This window comes from Neoarius graeffei, chromosome 5, assembly GCF_027579695.1.
Source record: "Neoarius graeffei isolate fNeoGra1 chromosome 5, fNeoGra1.pri, whole genome shotgun sequence".
NCBI classification, from domain to species: Eukaryota; Metazoa; Chordata; class Actinopteri; order Siluriformes; family Ariidae; genus Neoarius; species Neoarius graeffei.
Window position 1 is genome coordinate 57,279,566 of NC_083573.1, and position 18,333 is coordinate 57,297,898.

The 18,333-nt window shown below is 38.4% G+C and overlaps 2 protein-coding genes across 5 annotated transcripts in view; one reads left to right on the forward strand and one right to left on the reverse strand.

Moving 5' to 3' along the window:
- Positions 1 to 14,527, forward strand: part of pde1ca (phosphodiesterase 1C, calmodulin-dependent a) — a 117,983-nt gene extending 103,456 nt beyond the window's left edge. Inside the window, exons 12-17 of one of the 4 annotated variants that reach the window (XM_060922128.1) lie at positions 1,339 to 1,420; positions 1,513 to 1,633; positions 6,773 to 6,945; positions 7,088 to 7,459; positions 7,773 to 7,826; positions 14,193 to 14,527. In XM_060922128.1, the coding sequence (XP_060778111.1) occupies positions 1,339 to 1,420; positions 1,513 to 1,633; positions 6,773 to 6,945; positions 7,088 to 7,459; positions 7,773 to 7,826; positions 14,193 to 14,350 (960 nt within the window). In that variant the 3' untranslated portion in view covers positions 14,351 to 14,527. Of the gene's footprint in view, positions 1 to 1,338; positions 1,421 to 1,512; positions 1,634 to 6,772; positions 6,946 to 7,087; positions 7,460 to 7,772; positions 7,827 to 10,017; positions 11,080 to 14,192 lie in introns of those variants that run through there. The other 3 variants (XM_060922130.1, XM_060922129.1, XM_060922131.1) reach the window with 3 other exon arrangements.
- Positions 14,528 to 14,618: 91 nt separating this feature from the next.
- Positions 14,619 to 15,275, reverse strand: ppp1r17 (protein phosphatase 1 regulatory subunit 17). Its single transcript, XM_060922132.1, has 3 exons — positions 15,206 to 15,275; positions 14,813 to 14,938; positions 14,619 to 14,701 (listed from the first exon to the last, which is right to left on the reverse strand). Exons 1-3 carry the CDS (start codon positions 15,273 to 15,275, stop codon positions 14,631 to 14,633), a joined length of 267 nt encoding a protein of 88 aa, XP_060778115.1. The 3' UTR covers positions 14,619 to 14,630.
- Positions 15,276 to 18,333: the final 3,058 nt, after the last annotated feature.

Sequence of the window (18,333 nt, forward strand, 5' to 3'; positions counted from 1 at the left end):
TAATTTGTATTTTTTTGCATTAACAAATTTTCCAGTATTTTGTTGCCCCGTCCCACCTTTTTTGAAAGAGAATTATTAATCAAAAGTTCTTTTGGAACTATTTCAGCATTCCTTTAAAATTTTCATTCTGATAATACAACCATGCTGAAATTGTGTGTGTGTGTGTGTGTGTGTGTGTGTGTGTGTGTGTGTGTGTGTGTGTGTTATATTGGGGCCCCTGTATCCATCAAGGATATATTTCAAGATCTACTGAGGCTAGCTGAAACCACGAATAATAGCAAACACCATATATAATAGAAATGCTGAAAGCAAGAAATCAATATGCTTAACAAGTTGTTTTCAGTACATTTTTTTCCTCTTAAACCTGCCAACCTCACACCATTTGCCTGAAGATAAGTGACAGTATGCCGTGAATAGTTCTTTCACTAAAATCCTTTATGAGGTTAGGACTTGCACCTAAACGTTTGCCTACACATGAATGGCAAAGGATTTTTCCTGGACAAAAATGCACATTCTGAACTAAGAAAGAAAAAAGAGCTAAAATAGGAACAGGAGGCCCTCTATCTCAAACTTGAATAATCGTGTCTGTGATACTATTTACCTGGAATATTTATCCTGGCAGATTCAATCCAATTCACACCACACTAGCCATGTGACATATCAATCTGATATCAGTTTCCGTTTTGTATTTTAGAGTGTATATGTTTTACTTTTTTGGCTAAGTTGCCAGTTTCATTTGCGATTCCTACAAGTAATACCCCCAAGTGTCATTCCAATTTTCTGTAAGGCTGCAATGATGTTAAAATCTAAATAAGAAATGCATTTTTTTTTCCCACAAATACCCTAACCTCAGCAACTTGTCCTTGTATATGCTAGGTCATTCATAAATAAAGTGGTTGTTTCATTTCACCAATTTACAAACCTTTTCCTTCTTTTTGACAACTTGCATTATGCTGGCCTGCTTGTGTTTTCTTGCCTGCTCTCTGAAGCAAGAAAACTAAATTGTTCTCTTTGCTCTTCTTTTTCATTTGTTGCACTTTGGTTTCTGTTGGGCATAATTAATAACTAATGTACCTTCTGTCAAGTGTTTGCTCTCCTAATCTTTGAACCTAATTATGAATCCAAAGACAAGAACAAAGCAGTCCACATTCCTAGATGTAATAAGACAAATCATTTCTGGAGCTATAATCTCTATACTGCACTGGAATACAAAAAAATACCCACCAAGTTTTTTCTTATTTATCCAGAATTCCTCTATTTGTCCAAATGTCCCATTTATTATAATCATGGTCTCTGAGCATAACTTCATAGTGACAAAATGAATGGTGTATATTCCAGGGGGATAAAGAAGCAGAACTGGGCCTTGCTTTCTCTCCTCTTTGTGATCGCAAGTCCACCATGGTGCCCCAGTCTCAGATTGGTGAGTGTGGGTTGTGTGTCCACTCCTCTTTCCTGTGTGATGCAATAACAACTGGAATCTGGATCATGTATTTGTGTTTCTCTAACCTTCAGGCTTTATTGATTTCATTGTGGAGCCCACATTCACTGTGCTGTCAGACATGGCAGAGAAAATAGTGACTCCACTCATCGACGAGGCATCACGCTCAGGGCTGGCCAGCTTCAGACGCTCCAGGTGAGCTAGTTTTGTTGCATATAAAACTAAATAATTTGTCCATTACACCCACTGAACTAATGTGTTGAATGCACTGGAAAAAATGAATATGGACTAATAAACAGTACCCTGATGCATGTTTAAGCTTTATGTGGTCCTGTTTGACAAGTGGTAATAAAGACTTCTCTTCAGTCACTAGTGTAGGGCTAAAATGTAGTAAATGTGTAAGTGCATTCGTACAGAAGGTCAGCACCTGTACTTGTGCATTAGTGGGCTGAGGAGCTGAACTGTCATACATAATTAAGGATGTTACTGTTCTTGTCTGGATTTATCCAGAGGAGTTATTAATCATCACACATACCCCATGCTGAGTGCAAGTTCATTTTTCATTCACTTTCATGTGCACATATACACACATACCATGAAAAGCTGCCAGTGTAAAACACTATTAAGGTATTCAGTACTACAAATATCATAGGCTTCAATGTTCAAAGAACCACTTTTAAATTTTTTATTTTCAGCACATTTTATTAGGATGCATTTACCTACAGCATAAGAATATACTGTATGCTTGGCAGTAAACCATTATGGTTCTATGAAGGAGCAATCAAGGGGTACATGGACTTAGGTAAAGACTTAAAGTGCCATTCCACCATTGGATGTATTTTTTTGGCATAAAATACAATATATTTTATGACAACATGACTAGACAGAGAAATCTTTTAGCTTCAAAATGATATATCAAACATAATTTTTTGACAACGACAAGTATATTAATTTTGCGACCAAAGTCACCTACCCTTTTAATTTCCACGCGGTAGTGAAACGTGATGTCATCAGCAGGTTCCCCTTCTTGTGTACCACGTCACGTGTGACGTGGCACAGATTATCAGCAATGGCGGATAGAACACGATTGTCAGCTTCGGAAAAGAAGCGAAGGAAAATAGCAAGTGATGCCCAAAGGAGACGGTCGATGGTGAATATCGGCACAGCAATCGACAAGTGGAAATCGTGTTCTATCCGCCATTGCTGATAATCTGTGCCACGTCACACGTGATGTGGTACACAAGAAGGGGAACCTGCTGATGACATCACGTTTCACTACCGCGCGGAAATTAAAAGGGTAGGTGACTTTGGTCGCAAAATTAATATACTTGTCGTTGTCAAAAAATTATGTTTGATATATCATTTTGAAGCTAAAAGATTTCTCTGTCTAGTCATGTTGTCATAAAATATATTGTATTTTATGCCAAAGAATACATCCAATGGTGGAATGGCACTTTAAGGAGGATAGACAAGGACAATTTTATTACATTTTATTGCCTGTCCCTGGAGACAAATAAAAACACTCCTGGGGCAATAATATGTTTTTTAAATACAGATAGCATTCGTACATCTATCAATGGTTATGAAAAACAGTATGCATTATAAAAACATAACTGAATTTTGGAAGAAAGACCATGCCTGAATTTAAATTTCCAGAGGTGAAATTGCCATTTCTGGTTTTTTGTTTGTTTGTTTGTTTGTTTGTGTTTTTGTTTTTTTCCTCCCCACTAGCGACACTTCCAGATTCCATTCAGTTTTTCTGGCTTACTTTGGAAACTAATACATCAGTTGAAGATATTTTGGCATTTGCGTCATTCTCTCTTTGAAACCCTAGTGCATCTTTACACACCCAGTCAGGCAGCCATGCTCTCTAAACGTGCTAGCTCTGGTGCATTTTCCTACTTCCTTGCTCCAGTCTTGCTGTCCCTGATTTCCCAGCTCAGCCACCACTGAAAGTTTAAAGGGGCAAGCAAATCTACAAGCAAATGATGTTTTGTTTTGTTTTTTGTTTGTTTTTCACTTTACCTCAATTCTGTGAAAGGTAAACAACACGGAACCTCTATCAGTAAAATGATGCCACCACACCAATATGTCCACCGTGAGACAATTCCACTGCACTGATAAACCTATAATCATGTCAGTGACATCATCATTTTGAACAGGATGACTTGCATGTTCAGTTCTCATGTATGTTCAGTTAAATTTAATTGAAATATCAACTAAGATTTAAGAAGGAAAAAAAAACAGCATGCCTTGCAATATTTGAATGAAAGACCCAACAACATCTTAAACAGTGAACAAGGAATCACTTTTCACAGCATAATTACATCGCCTCCCTGACAAGGCCACAGCATGCTAAGGAGCAGCCCTAATTATCCCACCTGTACTCATCTCTGCTTTTTCTTCCTTCTGTATACATTTCTCACGACATCCAAGCTTCCTCTCCTCTTATTCTCCCTCTACATTCTGACGCTGTCTTCTCCCCTTAATTCTTCCCAGAAATATCTTTCTTCAGCTTCTAATTCTCCCTGCATTCATCTCGCTTCATCAGCTCCATTTTGCTACCCAGACAATCGCTCATCTGGGTAACAGAAGTACCAAAATCAACCCCTTGAGTCAGGCAAGTCTTCAGTCCTTGGGCTTGAACAAATAGGCAAAGGCATCCTAATACGTTGATAATTGATTGACCATTCACATTGTCAAAAAAAAAAAAAAACACTATGTAAAACATAAATAAAAACAGAATGTGAAGATTTGCAAAACATGGAAACCCTATATTTTATTGAAAATAGTACAAAGACAACATATCAAATGTTGAAACTGGGAAATGTTATTGTTTATTGAAAAATATATGCTTATTTTGAATTTGATGTCAGCAACATGTTTCAAAAAAGTTGAGACGGGGCAACAACAGTCTGAAAAATTTGTGTAATGCTAAAAAAAAAAAACCACCATAATTTTGGCTAATTGGCAACAGGTCAGTAACATGATTGGGTATAAAAAAAAAGCATCCCAGAGAGGTGGAGTCTCTCAGAAGTAAAGATGGGGAGGGGTTCACCGTTCTGTGAAAGACACAGAACACAGAATGTGAAGGTCACACAGGGCAACAATTTAAGAATAACGTTCCTCAATGTAAAATTGCAATGAATTTGGGGATCACATCATCTATGTTACATAATATCATTAAAAGATTCAGAGAATCTGGAGAAATCTCTGTATGTATGAGACAAGGCTGAAAACTGACATTGGATGCCTGTGATCTTCAGGCCCTCAGGAGACACTGCATTAAAAGCAGACACGTGTCTGTAGTGAAAATCACTGTCTGGGCTCAAGAACACTTCAGAAAACCATCATCTGTGAAAACAGTTCATTACTGCATCCACAAATGCAAGTTAAAACCATATATAAACAATATCCAGAAACAACACCACCTTCTCTGGGCCCGAGCTCTTTTACAATGGACTGAGGCGAAGTGGAAAATTGTCCTGAGGTTTGACGAATCAAAAGTAGTAATTCTTTTTTAGAAATCATGGACACCACGTCCTCCAGGCTAAAGAGGAGAGGGACCATTCGGCTTATCAGTGCACAGTTCAAAAAGTGATAGTATGAGGGTGCATTAGTGCACCTGACATGGGTAGCTTGTACATCTGGGAAGGCATCATTAATGCTGAATGATATATACACGTTTCAGAGCAATATGCTGCCATTCAGACAAAATCTCTTTTAGGGAAGGCCTTCCTTCTTTCAAAAAGACAATGCCAAACTGCTTTCTGCACATATTAAAACTGCATGGCTCTGTAGTAAGAGAGTCTGGGTGCTAAACTGACCTGCCTGCAGTCCAGACCTGTCTCCCATTTAAAACATCTGGTGCATCATGATGCACAAAATATGACAAAGGAGACCCCGAACTGTTGAGCAACTGAAATTGGATATCAGGCAAGAATGGGACAACATTTCTCTTTCAAAACTACAGCAATTGTTCTCTTCAGTTCTCAAACGTTTACAGAGTTGTTAAAAGTAGAGGTGATGCAACACAGTGGTAAACATGCCCCATCCCAACATTTCTGAAACGTGTTGCTGATATCAAATTCAAAATTAGCATATATTTTTCAAAAAACAATAAAATTTCTCTGATTCAACATTTATGTTGTCTTTGTACTATTTTCAATTAAATATAGGGTTTCCATGATTTGCAAATTATCACATTCTGTCTTTACTTACACTTTACACAGTGAATTGGGGTTGTAAAATAATGGCTTACAGTTTTGTAATTAAATAGCATTTTAATATTGTGTGTGTGTGTGTGTGTGTGTGTGTGTGTGTGTGTGTGTTTCTTAAGGTGTGTTGTATAAAACAATTGCATTATTATAGTATTTGTTTTACACAAGAATTTACAAAAAAATGCATTTAAAAACAAATATCAATCAATTTTCCTAAAAGTATATTTTCAAGCAATACATTTACAATTAATTATACTAATAATACCATTTTATATAATGTACATATGATCAAAGTATACTTGTTAGCATTTAAGATGACATTTTAGCATATGTTAATAAATTTATGTACTTAATATTAAAAAGTACATTGACAAAGTTCATAGTATTTTAAATACTGCTGTATTAAGTGCTTTTTCTTTTTCTTTTTTTTTTTTTTACTAGTGTCTGTTTGCTTCTCTGACTTCCTTGTTGTATGTGACTTGTGTGACTAGTAGTTCAACTGGATAAAGAAGCTTAAATATGACATGGATGTTTGGAGTGCAAGAGGCTTATCATCATCCCTTGCTTTAATTTGACAGTATTCCATGCACACAAACATCTGCAAACTTCTGTTTTGTCTCTCATCCACTGTTCCCATTCAGCTCTGTATCCTCCAAGTAAACTGTATTAAAGAAGCAGTTTGTAATTTAAGAGCATTTCTCTGCCTACAAAGCAATTTGCATTTGCAGTGCAGACAGTGACGAGCTTCCCCTTCAGTCCACATGACCCCACTTCCTCAGTTTCCTTTAACAGAAACAGGGAAGAGTTGAGCAATTCAGTTCTAGATATTTTTGAAATTATATCATTATTAGATGACTAGAAACAATTTTAAACAACCAGTTTACAGCTGTGACATGTGTCATTGTTTATAATACAGCTTTCTACATTAGGGTGGGTGAGAGAGCTCCTGAAGGCATCAAGTAGTTGTGTTATAATCATGTAGAAGATTCTCCCACTGCAATAGGAGGCATGACTATATCCACTGGTTAAAACAAAAATATAAATTTCAGAAAAACAATCATGAAATGTTTCATTTTGTGTGGGACATGATATATAATGTAAAATATATTTGCAGCCTGAATAACATCCCGTCTGATGGTAAGCGGACCAATGTGAAGAGCACTGGCTCAGAAGGCAGCACTGCTCACAACTGCTCCCTGCTTAGCGTTGACTTGAAGAGTTTCAAGGACACCTGGAATGAAGAGGTGCATCAAAACAGAGAGAAGTGGAAAACTCAGGCAGCCAAAGGTGCCTACATTTGCTGGGTTTAACCTTTTGATATATTTGTTTTAATTTAGAGATTGAGATATTATCTGGTATAACATTGTTCTTAAAAAGAAATAATTGGGAATGCTAGGTTTGCATGTTGTTTGTTCTCTTATACACGTAGAGGAGAAGGCCAACGAGAAAGAAGCTGATAAGACTCAGGACACAAGTGAAGAGAAAACGGACACCACACAGGACAAAGACAAGACTGAGAAAGAGTCAAAAGACAAATCACCAAACAAAGTCACGAAAGATTCATTATTCAAAGAACATAAGAAAGTCAGCAAAGAGAGGGAAACAAAACCAGAGCCTGCAGACTCCACCAAGGCCAAAGTGGATAAGAAAGAACCCACGGAACAGCAACCCAAAGAGGTGGAGGGCAATAAGGACCCAGGGGGAGTGAATGGAACAAAACCAGAGGCTTCGAATGAGCCGGTGGATGCAAAAGAGCTGGACACCAGCAGTGATACAGACAATAGCCAGCAAGTTCAAAATGGTATGTGTAGAAAAGTTCATATTGGATCTCATTTCAGTGTCTTCAGTATCAGACTTAATCAGAATATATTTCTCTTGTTCAGACTAAAAAACATATTTAAAAAACCCTTTGGATTGATGCCATGTATTTATACTTGTTGGTGTTCACTTTTCATAACATGAAAGAATAATACAGGACTCAGGTGGCTCTGATGGAACATGGTTGCCATGGTTGGAGGTGTTCTCTGCTTGGGTGTAGAAATAACAGGTGTAATTCACCAAAGGTGGTGTAAGTAGTATATAAACAAGTAACTTGGTTTTTATCTGAATGTCAGGGGATGAGCTGGACTTACCCGACAGTGACGACAGTGACACAAAGAGCTCCGATGGTAAACACTAGCATTTATTTTACCACACCCATAAGCCAGAATCACTCAGACTCTCCATAACATGACGCAACTTCTTCATAACCATTGAGATAGCCACTATTTAGATATTTCAGCTGAGACTCAAAGCATGTCTTATCAGAGCAAATGCTTTTTATGCTGTTGTTGGTGATGTTTAGCTTGGCCATCTCTCTTCCACCTACATGCTTGAAAAAAAAATTATATATATAGCCCCTTGCAAAAGTATTCATCCCCCTTGGTGTTTGTCCTGTTTTGTTGCATTACAAGCTGGAATTAAAATGGATTTTTGGGGGGTTATCACCATTTAATTTACACAACATGCCTACCATTTTAAAGGTGCACATTGTTCTTTTTATTGTCACACAAACAATAATTAAGATGAAAAAACAGAAATCTGGAGTGTGCATAGGTATTCACCCCCTTTTGGATGAAACCCCTAAATAAGAGCTGGTCCAACCAATTCACTTCATGAGTCACATAATTAGTTGATTAAGATCCACTTGTGTGCAATCAAAGTGTCACATGATCTGTCACATGATGTCTGTATAAATCACCCTGTTCTGGAAGGACCCTGACTCTGCTACATTATTAAACAAGCAACATGAAAACCAAGGAGCCTCCAAACAGGTCAGAGACAAAGTTGTGGAGAAGTGTAGATCAGGGTTGGGTCATAAAAAATATCCCAAACTTTGAATATCCCAGGGAGCACCATTAAATCCATTACAGCAAAATGGAAAGAATATGGCACCACTACAAACCTGACAAGAGAAGGCCGCCCACCAAAACTCACAGACTGGGCAAGGAGGACATTAATCAGAGATACAGCAAAGACACCAACGATAACACTGAAGGAGCTCCAAAGATCCACAGTGGAGATGGGAGTATCTGTCCATAGGACCACTTTAAGCCATACACTCCACAGAGTGGGGCTTTATGGAAGAGTGGCCAGAAAAAAAAGTCATTGCCTAAAAAAAATCACATTTGGAGTTTGCCCAACAGCATGTGGCAGACTCCCCAAACACATGGAAGAAGATCTCATCTCATTCATCTCATTATCTCTAGCCGCTTTATCATGGAAGAAGATTCTCTGGTCAAATGAGACAAAAATTGAACTTTTTGGCCATCATGGGAAATGCCATGTGTGGCGCAAACCCAACACCTTGAGAACACCATCCCTACAATGAAGCATGGTGGTGGCAGCATCATACTGTGGGGAGATTTTTCATCTGCAGGGACAGGAAAGCTGGTCAAGGCTGAAGGAAAGATGGATGGCATTAAATACAGGGCAATTCTGGAGGAAAACCTGTTTGAGTCAGCCAGAGGTTTGAGACTGGGATGAAGGTTCACAGTCCAGCAGGACAATGACCCTAAACATACTGCTAAAGCTATACTGTAGTGGTTTAAAGGGAAACATTTAAATGTCTTGGAAGGGCCTAGTCAAAGCCCAGACCTCAATCCAGTTGAGAATCTGTGGCATAACTTGAAGATTGCTGTACACCAACACAACGTGAAGGAGTTGGAGCAGTTTTGCCTTGAGGAATGGGCAAAAATCCCAGATGTGCTAAGCTAATAGAGACATACCCCAAGAGATTTGCAGCTGTAATTGTAGCAAAAGGTGGCTCTATAAAGTATTGACTTTTGGGGGGATTACTTATGCACACTCCAGATTTATGTTTTTTTCATTTTAATTATTGTTTGTGTCACAATAAAAAAAAAACAATGTGCACCTTTAAAGTGGTAGGCATGTTGTGTAAATCAAATGGTGCTAACCCCCAAAAAATCCATTTTAATTTCAGCTTGTAATGCAACAAAATAAGACAAACACCAAGCAGGATGAATACTTCTGCAAGGCACTGTATATAAATTCTGGGGCTGTTCATTGAAATTCCACAGTTTAGTGCATCATCATCATCATCATCATGATTATCATCAGCATCATCTGCAGAACAGCAGGATCCATTTCCTGTGGTGATCAATAGTGTAAGCTCACAGTAATATAAAATGCAATCATTTTGAGTTTGTCAGTCTAGCTGTATGGGTTCCTGCCATCATGTCTCAGATATGTACAGCCTCCTAATAACAATCCTGTCATTCCATCCTATTTCTTCACCCGCCAGCTCAGGAGAAGGCACCCGTGCCATTAAATGTGCCATATATCTCCTCTTTTCTACAGATGCAGACGAGGAGCACAGCACTCATGAAAGTTCAGCCAACTCCCTAGTAGCCAGTGCTGCAGCTGCCTCCACACCTGATGCACACTAACTACTCTTTCATTTCTCAACAAGGACTCCATCTGCTGAGCAACACTCTCACTCCTGCACAATGGCACCATCTCGTGTCTGCTTTGATATTTATAGAACTGAGGATTTTTCTTTTCTTTTCTTTTTTTGCTTGGATTTCTTTTGCGAATAGACTTTCCAGGTTTTTTTTTTTTTACTTTTATAATTTCCTTTTTGTTGCCTAATTCTCTCCTGCTTTTACTGATATGCTTTTATGACTGGCTTGATATTGCTGTGAGACCCCAATAGGGGTGCAGCATGGAGACCTTGGCCTAGAGTTAACCCTATACAGGGTCATATTAGGCCAGTGGGTGCTGCCATAGAAGTACGGAGAGTCTGTTAGCGCTGGAGCCAGAAGGGAGCATATGGCAGTATGGCCACTGTGGTATTCTCCCCAGCTGAGCTCTCCCTAGAGATGATGTACGCACGTGTACACACACACACACACACACACACACACACACACACACACACAGCTGACTGTCGAGCCTATAAAGCTGCACATGTTGCAGAGCTGTCCAGATATTCCCAGAGATGTGGACAGGCATACACACAGCCTAGAACTGACACACAGCCAGCCAAACTGGGCTCCGTTTCCCACTGGAATGCTCTTCCTGCGATAGAACCCAGAGCTAAATAAAACAAGCTGAAGAATGTCTGCTTAAATTTGTTTTGTTGTTATTCTCTGTACGCAGCTATCTGGTTGATATGCATTGTGTCCTGTAAAATATGCTGGTCAGGACTTCACTAGCTCTCAGTTGACAATAGCAGTATTCAGTAAATGTGCATTGTTGTTGTTGTTGTTGTTAACTCCTTTTTTTTTACTGCACATGTTTGCTGATTGATGTGACATCTGTTTGTCTGATGAAACTTTAGATTTTCTCTGTATAATGTCACTTTTGTCATAGGACCTATTTTATGTTCATCTTTTTTTTTTTTTTTGCCCGTAAATCAGTTCGAAGTGCTTAAACTGTAATAAGATCAGTGTGAAAGACTACAAATGTATAAATCTGTTCGATGCCATTTGGTTTGTTTTTTGCCAAAATAATATAGATTTATGTAGTACAATCTATTCTTGTGAACATAAAAATGAAAAAAAAGAAAATATATTTTAATATATAAACAGGGCAGTCTAACCTCATAACCTAATGACCAAATTTGTGGTCATGCATCCATTTCTCCAGTATGGGAAGAAGTTTGTTACTCGAGACGCTGTACAAGCTGCAATGCCATCTTAGATACAACACTGTTCTCTGCCTCACTGTTAAACATTTCAGTTGATCAGAACGTGTAAAATAGTACATGTACTTTCTGATCTGAACAATCAGTTGGATTTTTCAAACACTCTGTATATATTTTACTGTATATAAATCAGAAAATATTATTTATAACCAGTTGTGTACAGATACAGTCAGAAGACTGATCACTGTAATCAGCAGTGAATATTAGACTTATTAAAATGTGGAAGGTCGGCATCATTTTAGGTTAACCATGTTATTTTGATTCAAGTGTATTATAGGAGGGATTTTTCATATGTCTGGAGTTGCTTCTCCAGCTTTTCTCTGACTGTTTTATCTTACAAATGGAAAAAAAAATCATGCCACTTCCTTTAATGCACTTAATTTAACGCTTAAGTATATGAGCCACCACAGCTTCTCTTAGATAGTTATTCCCAAGCCATAATGATTCTGTGAGTTCATGTATTTTGTATTTTAAATTGAATATTCTAACGTTCCCTACTAACCAGGGTTTTTTGTTTGTTTGTTTGTTTGTTTGTTTGTTTTTTACCAGATAACATATGAAGGATATTGTCTATTAGGAACAGTTTTCAAACTGCTTGTGATAAAGGTGAATGTAATCAAAAGCATATACATGCTGTGCTGCACATCAAGATTCAAGTAGAATCCCACTAGAAATAATAAAGAGCATCTTTTAAATTTATTAGGCTTTTTTTTTTTGGACTGTTTGGTGGTGGATGTTAAATAGTCAACAAACTCACTGTGTAAAATGTTATTGCTGCCTTTACCAAAGAGAGAAAAGATTTATTTTGTAGATTAATTCTTTGTCCCTTAACACAACCCATTAGAGAAGAAAATGAGTCACGAGATACTGTGCAAGTTGTTTTTATGAGGTTTATTATGCTTAACAATAATTGTTGCCTTAAATTCATTTTTTTTGTATCACTGATGTGTGATACTTCAAAACCTCACTGTAGAATCAGGGGTTTATTTTCAGTTCCTCGTGGAAAGGTTGTTTTTTTTTTTTTCCACAAGATTGTATGCTAATTGTCAGTCCTTGTATGCCAATCATCATTTGTATCAACTGTGTGTTATGAGACAAATATTTAGTCTATTTTCTGTTTGTGTAGCGTTCAGTGAAAAGCAGGCAATCATGCATCAAAGCAGTGACCAACATCACCTGTGACCATCTGTAAACGTACTGTTTTAAGCAATGTAGTAAGCATACTTGCATCAAATTGTTCTTCATGGTTGTGCTGGTATTAATTGTGAGTGAATTCATTTTTCCTCATATCCTGTCACCAGCAAGCTCAGAAGGCTGATGCAGAGCTGGGCACAGCATTAAAACCTGCTGCCAACAGTACTGTACAAAAGTCTGAGGCACATGGAAAGAAGGTCTGTGATGCTTTCAAAATAACCCCAGTTTTAAAATTGCATATGAAATTAAACACTAAACAGGAAAAAAAAAACCTCAGATATTTGACCAGTTTTTTGCTATTTATAAACAGAATCAATTCACTTAGCTCATGCAATTTTCTAAGGAAAATGGCTTGTTCAAGCATGATGGAGAACTTGCCGTGGCTCTTTTGTAGACTTTGCCTGTTTCATTTTCTTCTGGGACAGGAGAATCTTCTGATGTGATTCCCCCACCCCGAAAAGTGGTCTGTTGGTTAAAAATCCTGCTTTCTTTAATAACACAAACATTTTCCCTCAAACATGCATTTTTGGTCTTTTCTACTTGCACACTGATGCAGAGGACATAAAATCAATAGAAAGTAAAGAATGCCTGCAAGACTTTTTCACAATACTGTAAACACATGCCTAGTGTTGCTGATACAATCCAAATGGCTGTTGTAATTATATTTTCTTTTGACAGTAAAGGTCACTTTGTGAGTACTGTTGCCCTCAGGGCTGAGATAACAGATAAACCTGTTAACTGCAAAGCATGTGAAATATATGTTTGTGTTTGCTTACTAATCACTCACCTCATCAGGAATCCGCTGTGACATGCTGTGTGCAGTGAAAAATTCTCAGTAGAATACAGCAGTAAATATGGTACAGTGAAATATTGCCTTAATAAATTTGTTTTTAGTTTTGCTGCTTTATAATAGCAAACTGCCAGGTGTTTAGATCAGTTGTAACGTAGTGTCTGTCAACCTCTATGTTTCTGTCATGGCATTGTCTGGTCAATTCACTTCTTTGGAATTTGTACTGATAAAGTGAGTAGAGGTGTAATAATAATAATAATAATAATAATAATAATACTTAGTGATACAAATAAAATGTGAACTCAGATTGCCAGGATCAGATTTGGTTAATTAAGAGAAAGTTTTACAGCTCAGTGCTGTCCCCTGCAGGTTGTCTTATGTATTGCATCAGAAACCATGCAAATTTGTTTTCATCATATGTAGGTATTTTTGTTTGTTTGTTTGTTTGTTTGTTTGTTTGTTTTTATGCTCAGTTTTGTGCACCTTTCCCAAAGCATAAGCCATAAAATGACCTAATTATATGTATCCTTTGCAAGTTTGACATATTTAAGCTCAACAGTAATGTCCTGTTCAAATTTTTTCTTTCTTTTTTTATTTCAAATGAGGGAAATAATCACAAACCAAGAGAGACACATGGTGGTGCAATGCTGTTTGTTTCAGATGCTCCATTATTGCACTGTTGTGCCAATAAATCTAAACTCAAAGGGCTCAGACGATGACTCTGTGTTTTTATTTAGCTACATTCCTGCATCTAAGATCTGTATCTTAACACATGGAAAGACAGAAAATCTGATCAATACCATGGCTCTCTTTAAACTAACGGCTGACTCTTTTGTCTTGCAGGCGAGAGGACGAGGTATCTGATCCGCTTCACTAAGAAGCCCAGCTATTGTGCCAGTTCCTACCCACTGCCCCGAGAGAAAGGAGCAGAGAGCAAGCTCACTGATGCCCGGAGCAAAGCCATGCATCTGCAGTGTATATCTCTTCGACGTGGGAGGTGACACACCACTAAGCAGCAGAGTCCACACACTCTTTACATCATTGCAATATTCACAAAGCCATGATAATAATATTTAATGTATGAACCAGACATATATGTAGGCCACCAGATATGTTTTTTGTTACAATATTCAGAATAAAACAAAACTGTTCAACAAAATAAGTTTGCAGAAATTTGTAAACATGTGAAACGTCAAATTAACCACAGAAATGTCTCAGACTTTAACACGCACACAGAGCAAATGGTAGTAACAGCAACACTTTCAAAGTCTATAAATCCAGCTATTTCTTTGTCTCCTTTTCTTCATCTTCCAAGTGAATCAGACGTGTTTCCCCTTTCATTAACCTTACCCCTGGTGAACAAAGAACCATCAAAAACAGAACCTTTATTACAATTCTGTAAGAGATTGACGAAGATTTAAAAAAAAAATTGGAATCATGAGAAGTAGTAAATGGACATCCACCTGGTATGAGAGGAGGGGAGTTGAGTACAGGCGTGTCTTTCCTGCGTGGTTTCTTTTGTCCCAGTTCTTCTTGCTGATTGTCCTCTGAGCTTCTGAGCTTCTGACTGTCCATCTCAGTGTCCTCATCTATAGGGACACATTGAGGGTGCTTTAGGACAGTATACTGAAACTCGACAAACACTCCCTCCACACCCAAAGACAAGGGTTTGTGTGTGAGAACCAGAGCGCCATCTGTCACGTCCTTTGTTGTACCCAACTGATACATCATCCTGTTTTAGCATCGACCCCAGAATGCTCTGTTTTCTCCTAAAATACTGAGTAATAAAGCCAGACAAAGGGAAACACACACATACACAAAGGGAAAGTAAGAGAGTGAGATTGAGGGATACTTACAGGGATGCTCCTGCTTGTTGAGTCTGTGCTCGGCTGTCTCTGAGAGTGACCTCACACAGCCTGTAGACATGCTGGCAGTCTGTTCACATATCAGATAACAGCTTACTCTCTCACTGCACCCACATCCATTATTTAGGCCACAATCAGTATCATAAACTCACACATATAACACTTGAAAGACACTGTGGTTTTTAGGCAAAATTAAAATGAAGTCAGTTTAATGATCTCTTAAAGCAGTTCATTAAGTGAAAACATGTCATCTCTTCACGATGTAGAAAAAAATATATGTTTATATATATATATATATATATATATATATATATATATATATATATATATATAAATAAATAAATGTGTGTATATGTCATAATACAAATTGGTAATTCAACCAAAATAACAGTGATTATTGACTATTGAAGACCGATATTTTCACACATCATAATTGTATTTCTTTTAAATATTCTTAAGAGTGTATATGTGAAATGAAGAGGGAATAATATAACACTTACCCCAGTGGTGCAGAGAGGTAGAGATGGAAAGAGTGGAAGATCACATCAAAGCAAAGACACTTTATGTACCAAAGAGGAGGGGCACACTCCAACCCCAACTCTATTAGGGCCAGTTGTCAGGACGACTGAAGACCTTATGATGTACCATGTATGAACATCAAAGGTTCTCTAATGAACCTATTTCAACAGTTTTAATTATTTTTTTTCAACATGTTAAGCAGAGTGGACCTTTGCCTCACAAAGAAGATGGTGTATGGGGAGGATACCATACATGGGTAAGGGTGGACCTGAAGTGATGTGAGGGGCAAACCAGCTAAAAAAGATTTTTCTTCTTCAAGCTAAAGGTTATTTTGATGCATGCAATCCTACTTAGTCACTTTCTGTCTCTGGAATTTGTGCACAGATCTTTATTATTATTATCATCTCATCTCATTATCTCTAGCCGTTTTATCCTGTTCTACAGGGTCGCAGGCAAGCTGGAACCTATCCCAGCTGACTACGGGCGAAAGACGGGGTACACCCTGGACAAGTCGCCAGGTCATCGCAGGGCTGACACATAGACACAGACAACCATTCACACTCACATTCACACCTACGGTCAATTTAGAGTCACCAGTTAACCTAACCTGCATGTCTTTGGACTGTGGGGGAAACCGGAGCACCTGGAGGAAACCCACGCAGACACGGGGAGAACATGCAAACTCCACACAGAAAGGCCCTCGCCGGCCCCGGGGCTCGAACCCGGACCTTCTTGCTGTGAGGCGACAGCGCTAACCACTACACCACCGTGCTGCCATTATTATTATTATTATCCCTCCAGCATATAATGCGGGGGGATATAGCTATCGCTCTGTCCATCTGTCCGTCTGTCTGTAAACATTTTAGTTTCCGGAGCACATCTCAAAAAGTATTCGGAATTTTTTTTCACAAAACCTGACAGTAATGTTAAGTGACTAGAGGAGTTGTGCCTTTTGAAAGGTTGGAATTTCTGTGATTTAAATTTATTTCCATATTTCCATGGCAGGGGCAGCACGGTGGTGTAGTGGTTAGCGCTGTCGCCTCACAGCAAGAAGGTCCAGGTTCGAGCCCCGTGGCCGGCGAGGGCCTTTCTGTGCGGAGTTTGCATGTTCTCCCCGTGTCCGCGTGGGTTTCCTCCGGGTGCTCCGGTTTCCCCCACAGTCCAAAGACATGCAGGTTAGGTTAACTGGTGACTCTAAATTGACCGTAGGTGTGAATGTGAGTGTGAATGTTTGTCTGTGTTTATGTGTCAGCCCTGTGATGGCCTGGCGACTTGTCCAGGGTGTACCCCGCCTTTCGCCCGTAGTCAGCTGGGATAGGCTCCAGCTTGCCTGCGACCCTGTAGAACAGGATAAAGCGGCTAGAGATAATGAGATGAGATGAGATTTCCATGGCAACCAATTAAACTTAAGAAAATTTAGAGTGGGGTTTCATGTGGGGACTGAGGGGATATGTCATCTACTGATGACTCGTTGTTATTATTATTATTATTCGCAGTAGTAGTAGTAGTGAAGAAATAATCTAATAATAGACCCAGGATAATGTAATATAAAAATAAGATCTTAGCGATGATATACTTAGTGTCTGTGTACTGTATTGTTGGTGAACCACTGAGTGGCATCAGTGCTGTAGAGTATGAAACGGTGTGAGAGCTTTGATGTCACTGCTGCTGAGCTGTGAATCATATTTACTCCACTTCAGCACTTCAGTGAAGTGTTTGTGCATGTTTGAAGGGGCTTTGAATAATCATCTTATAATAAATGAGAAGTTTTCGAATACAACGTGTTATGTTTAAAATTAAAACTGAAAACAATAGATTTGTAAATAATGTTTGAACTGCATTGCACTCAAAACAATACAACAGTACATTATTTGATGTACCTACATTTTGTTGTTTTACTTCTTTTTTTTTTCCTTCAATTTTGATTCTTGTAACACATTTCAAGTTGGGACGGTAAAGCATTTACCACTTTGTAATGTTGCCATTCTTTCTCACAACACTTAAAAGATGTTTAGGGACTGAAGACACCAAGTGATGAAGTGTTTCATGTGTTATTTTGTCCCATTCTTCCTGCAAATGGGTCTTAAGGTGTGCAACGGTACAGGATCGTCATCTTATTTTTCATTTCAAAATTCTCCACACATTCTCTATTGAGGACAGACACCCTCTTCTTCCACAGCTATGCCTTTGTAATGTGTGCAGAATGTGGTTTTGCATTGTCTTGCTGAAATTTCCCTAGAAAAGGTATTGTCTTGAAGGCAGCATATATTGCTCCAAAATCTCAATGTACTTTTCTGCATTAATGCTGCCATCATAGAAGTGTAAGTTATCTTTGCCAAGGGCACTGACACAAACTACATACCATGACAGACCCAGGCTTTTGGACTTGTTGCTGGGACCAGTCTGGATGGTCCTTTTCATCTTTGGTCTGGAGAACAAGGCATCCAATTCTTATTAAAAAAAAAGAAGACCTGGAATACTAATTCATCTGACCACAATACATGCTTCCACTGTGTGATGGTCCATCCCAGATGCCTCCGAGTCCAGAGAAGTCGATGGCGTTTCTGGACACAGTTAACATAAGGCTTCCTTTTTGCACA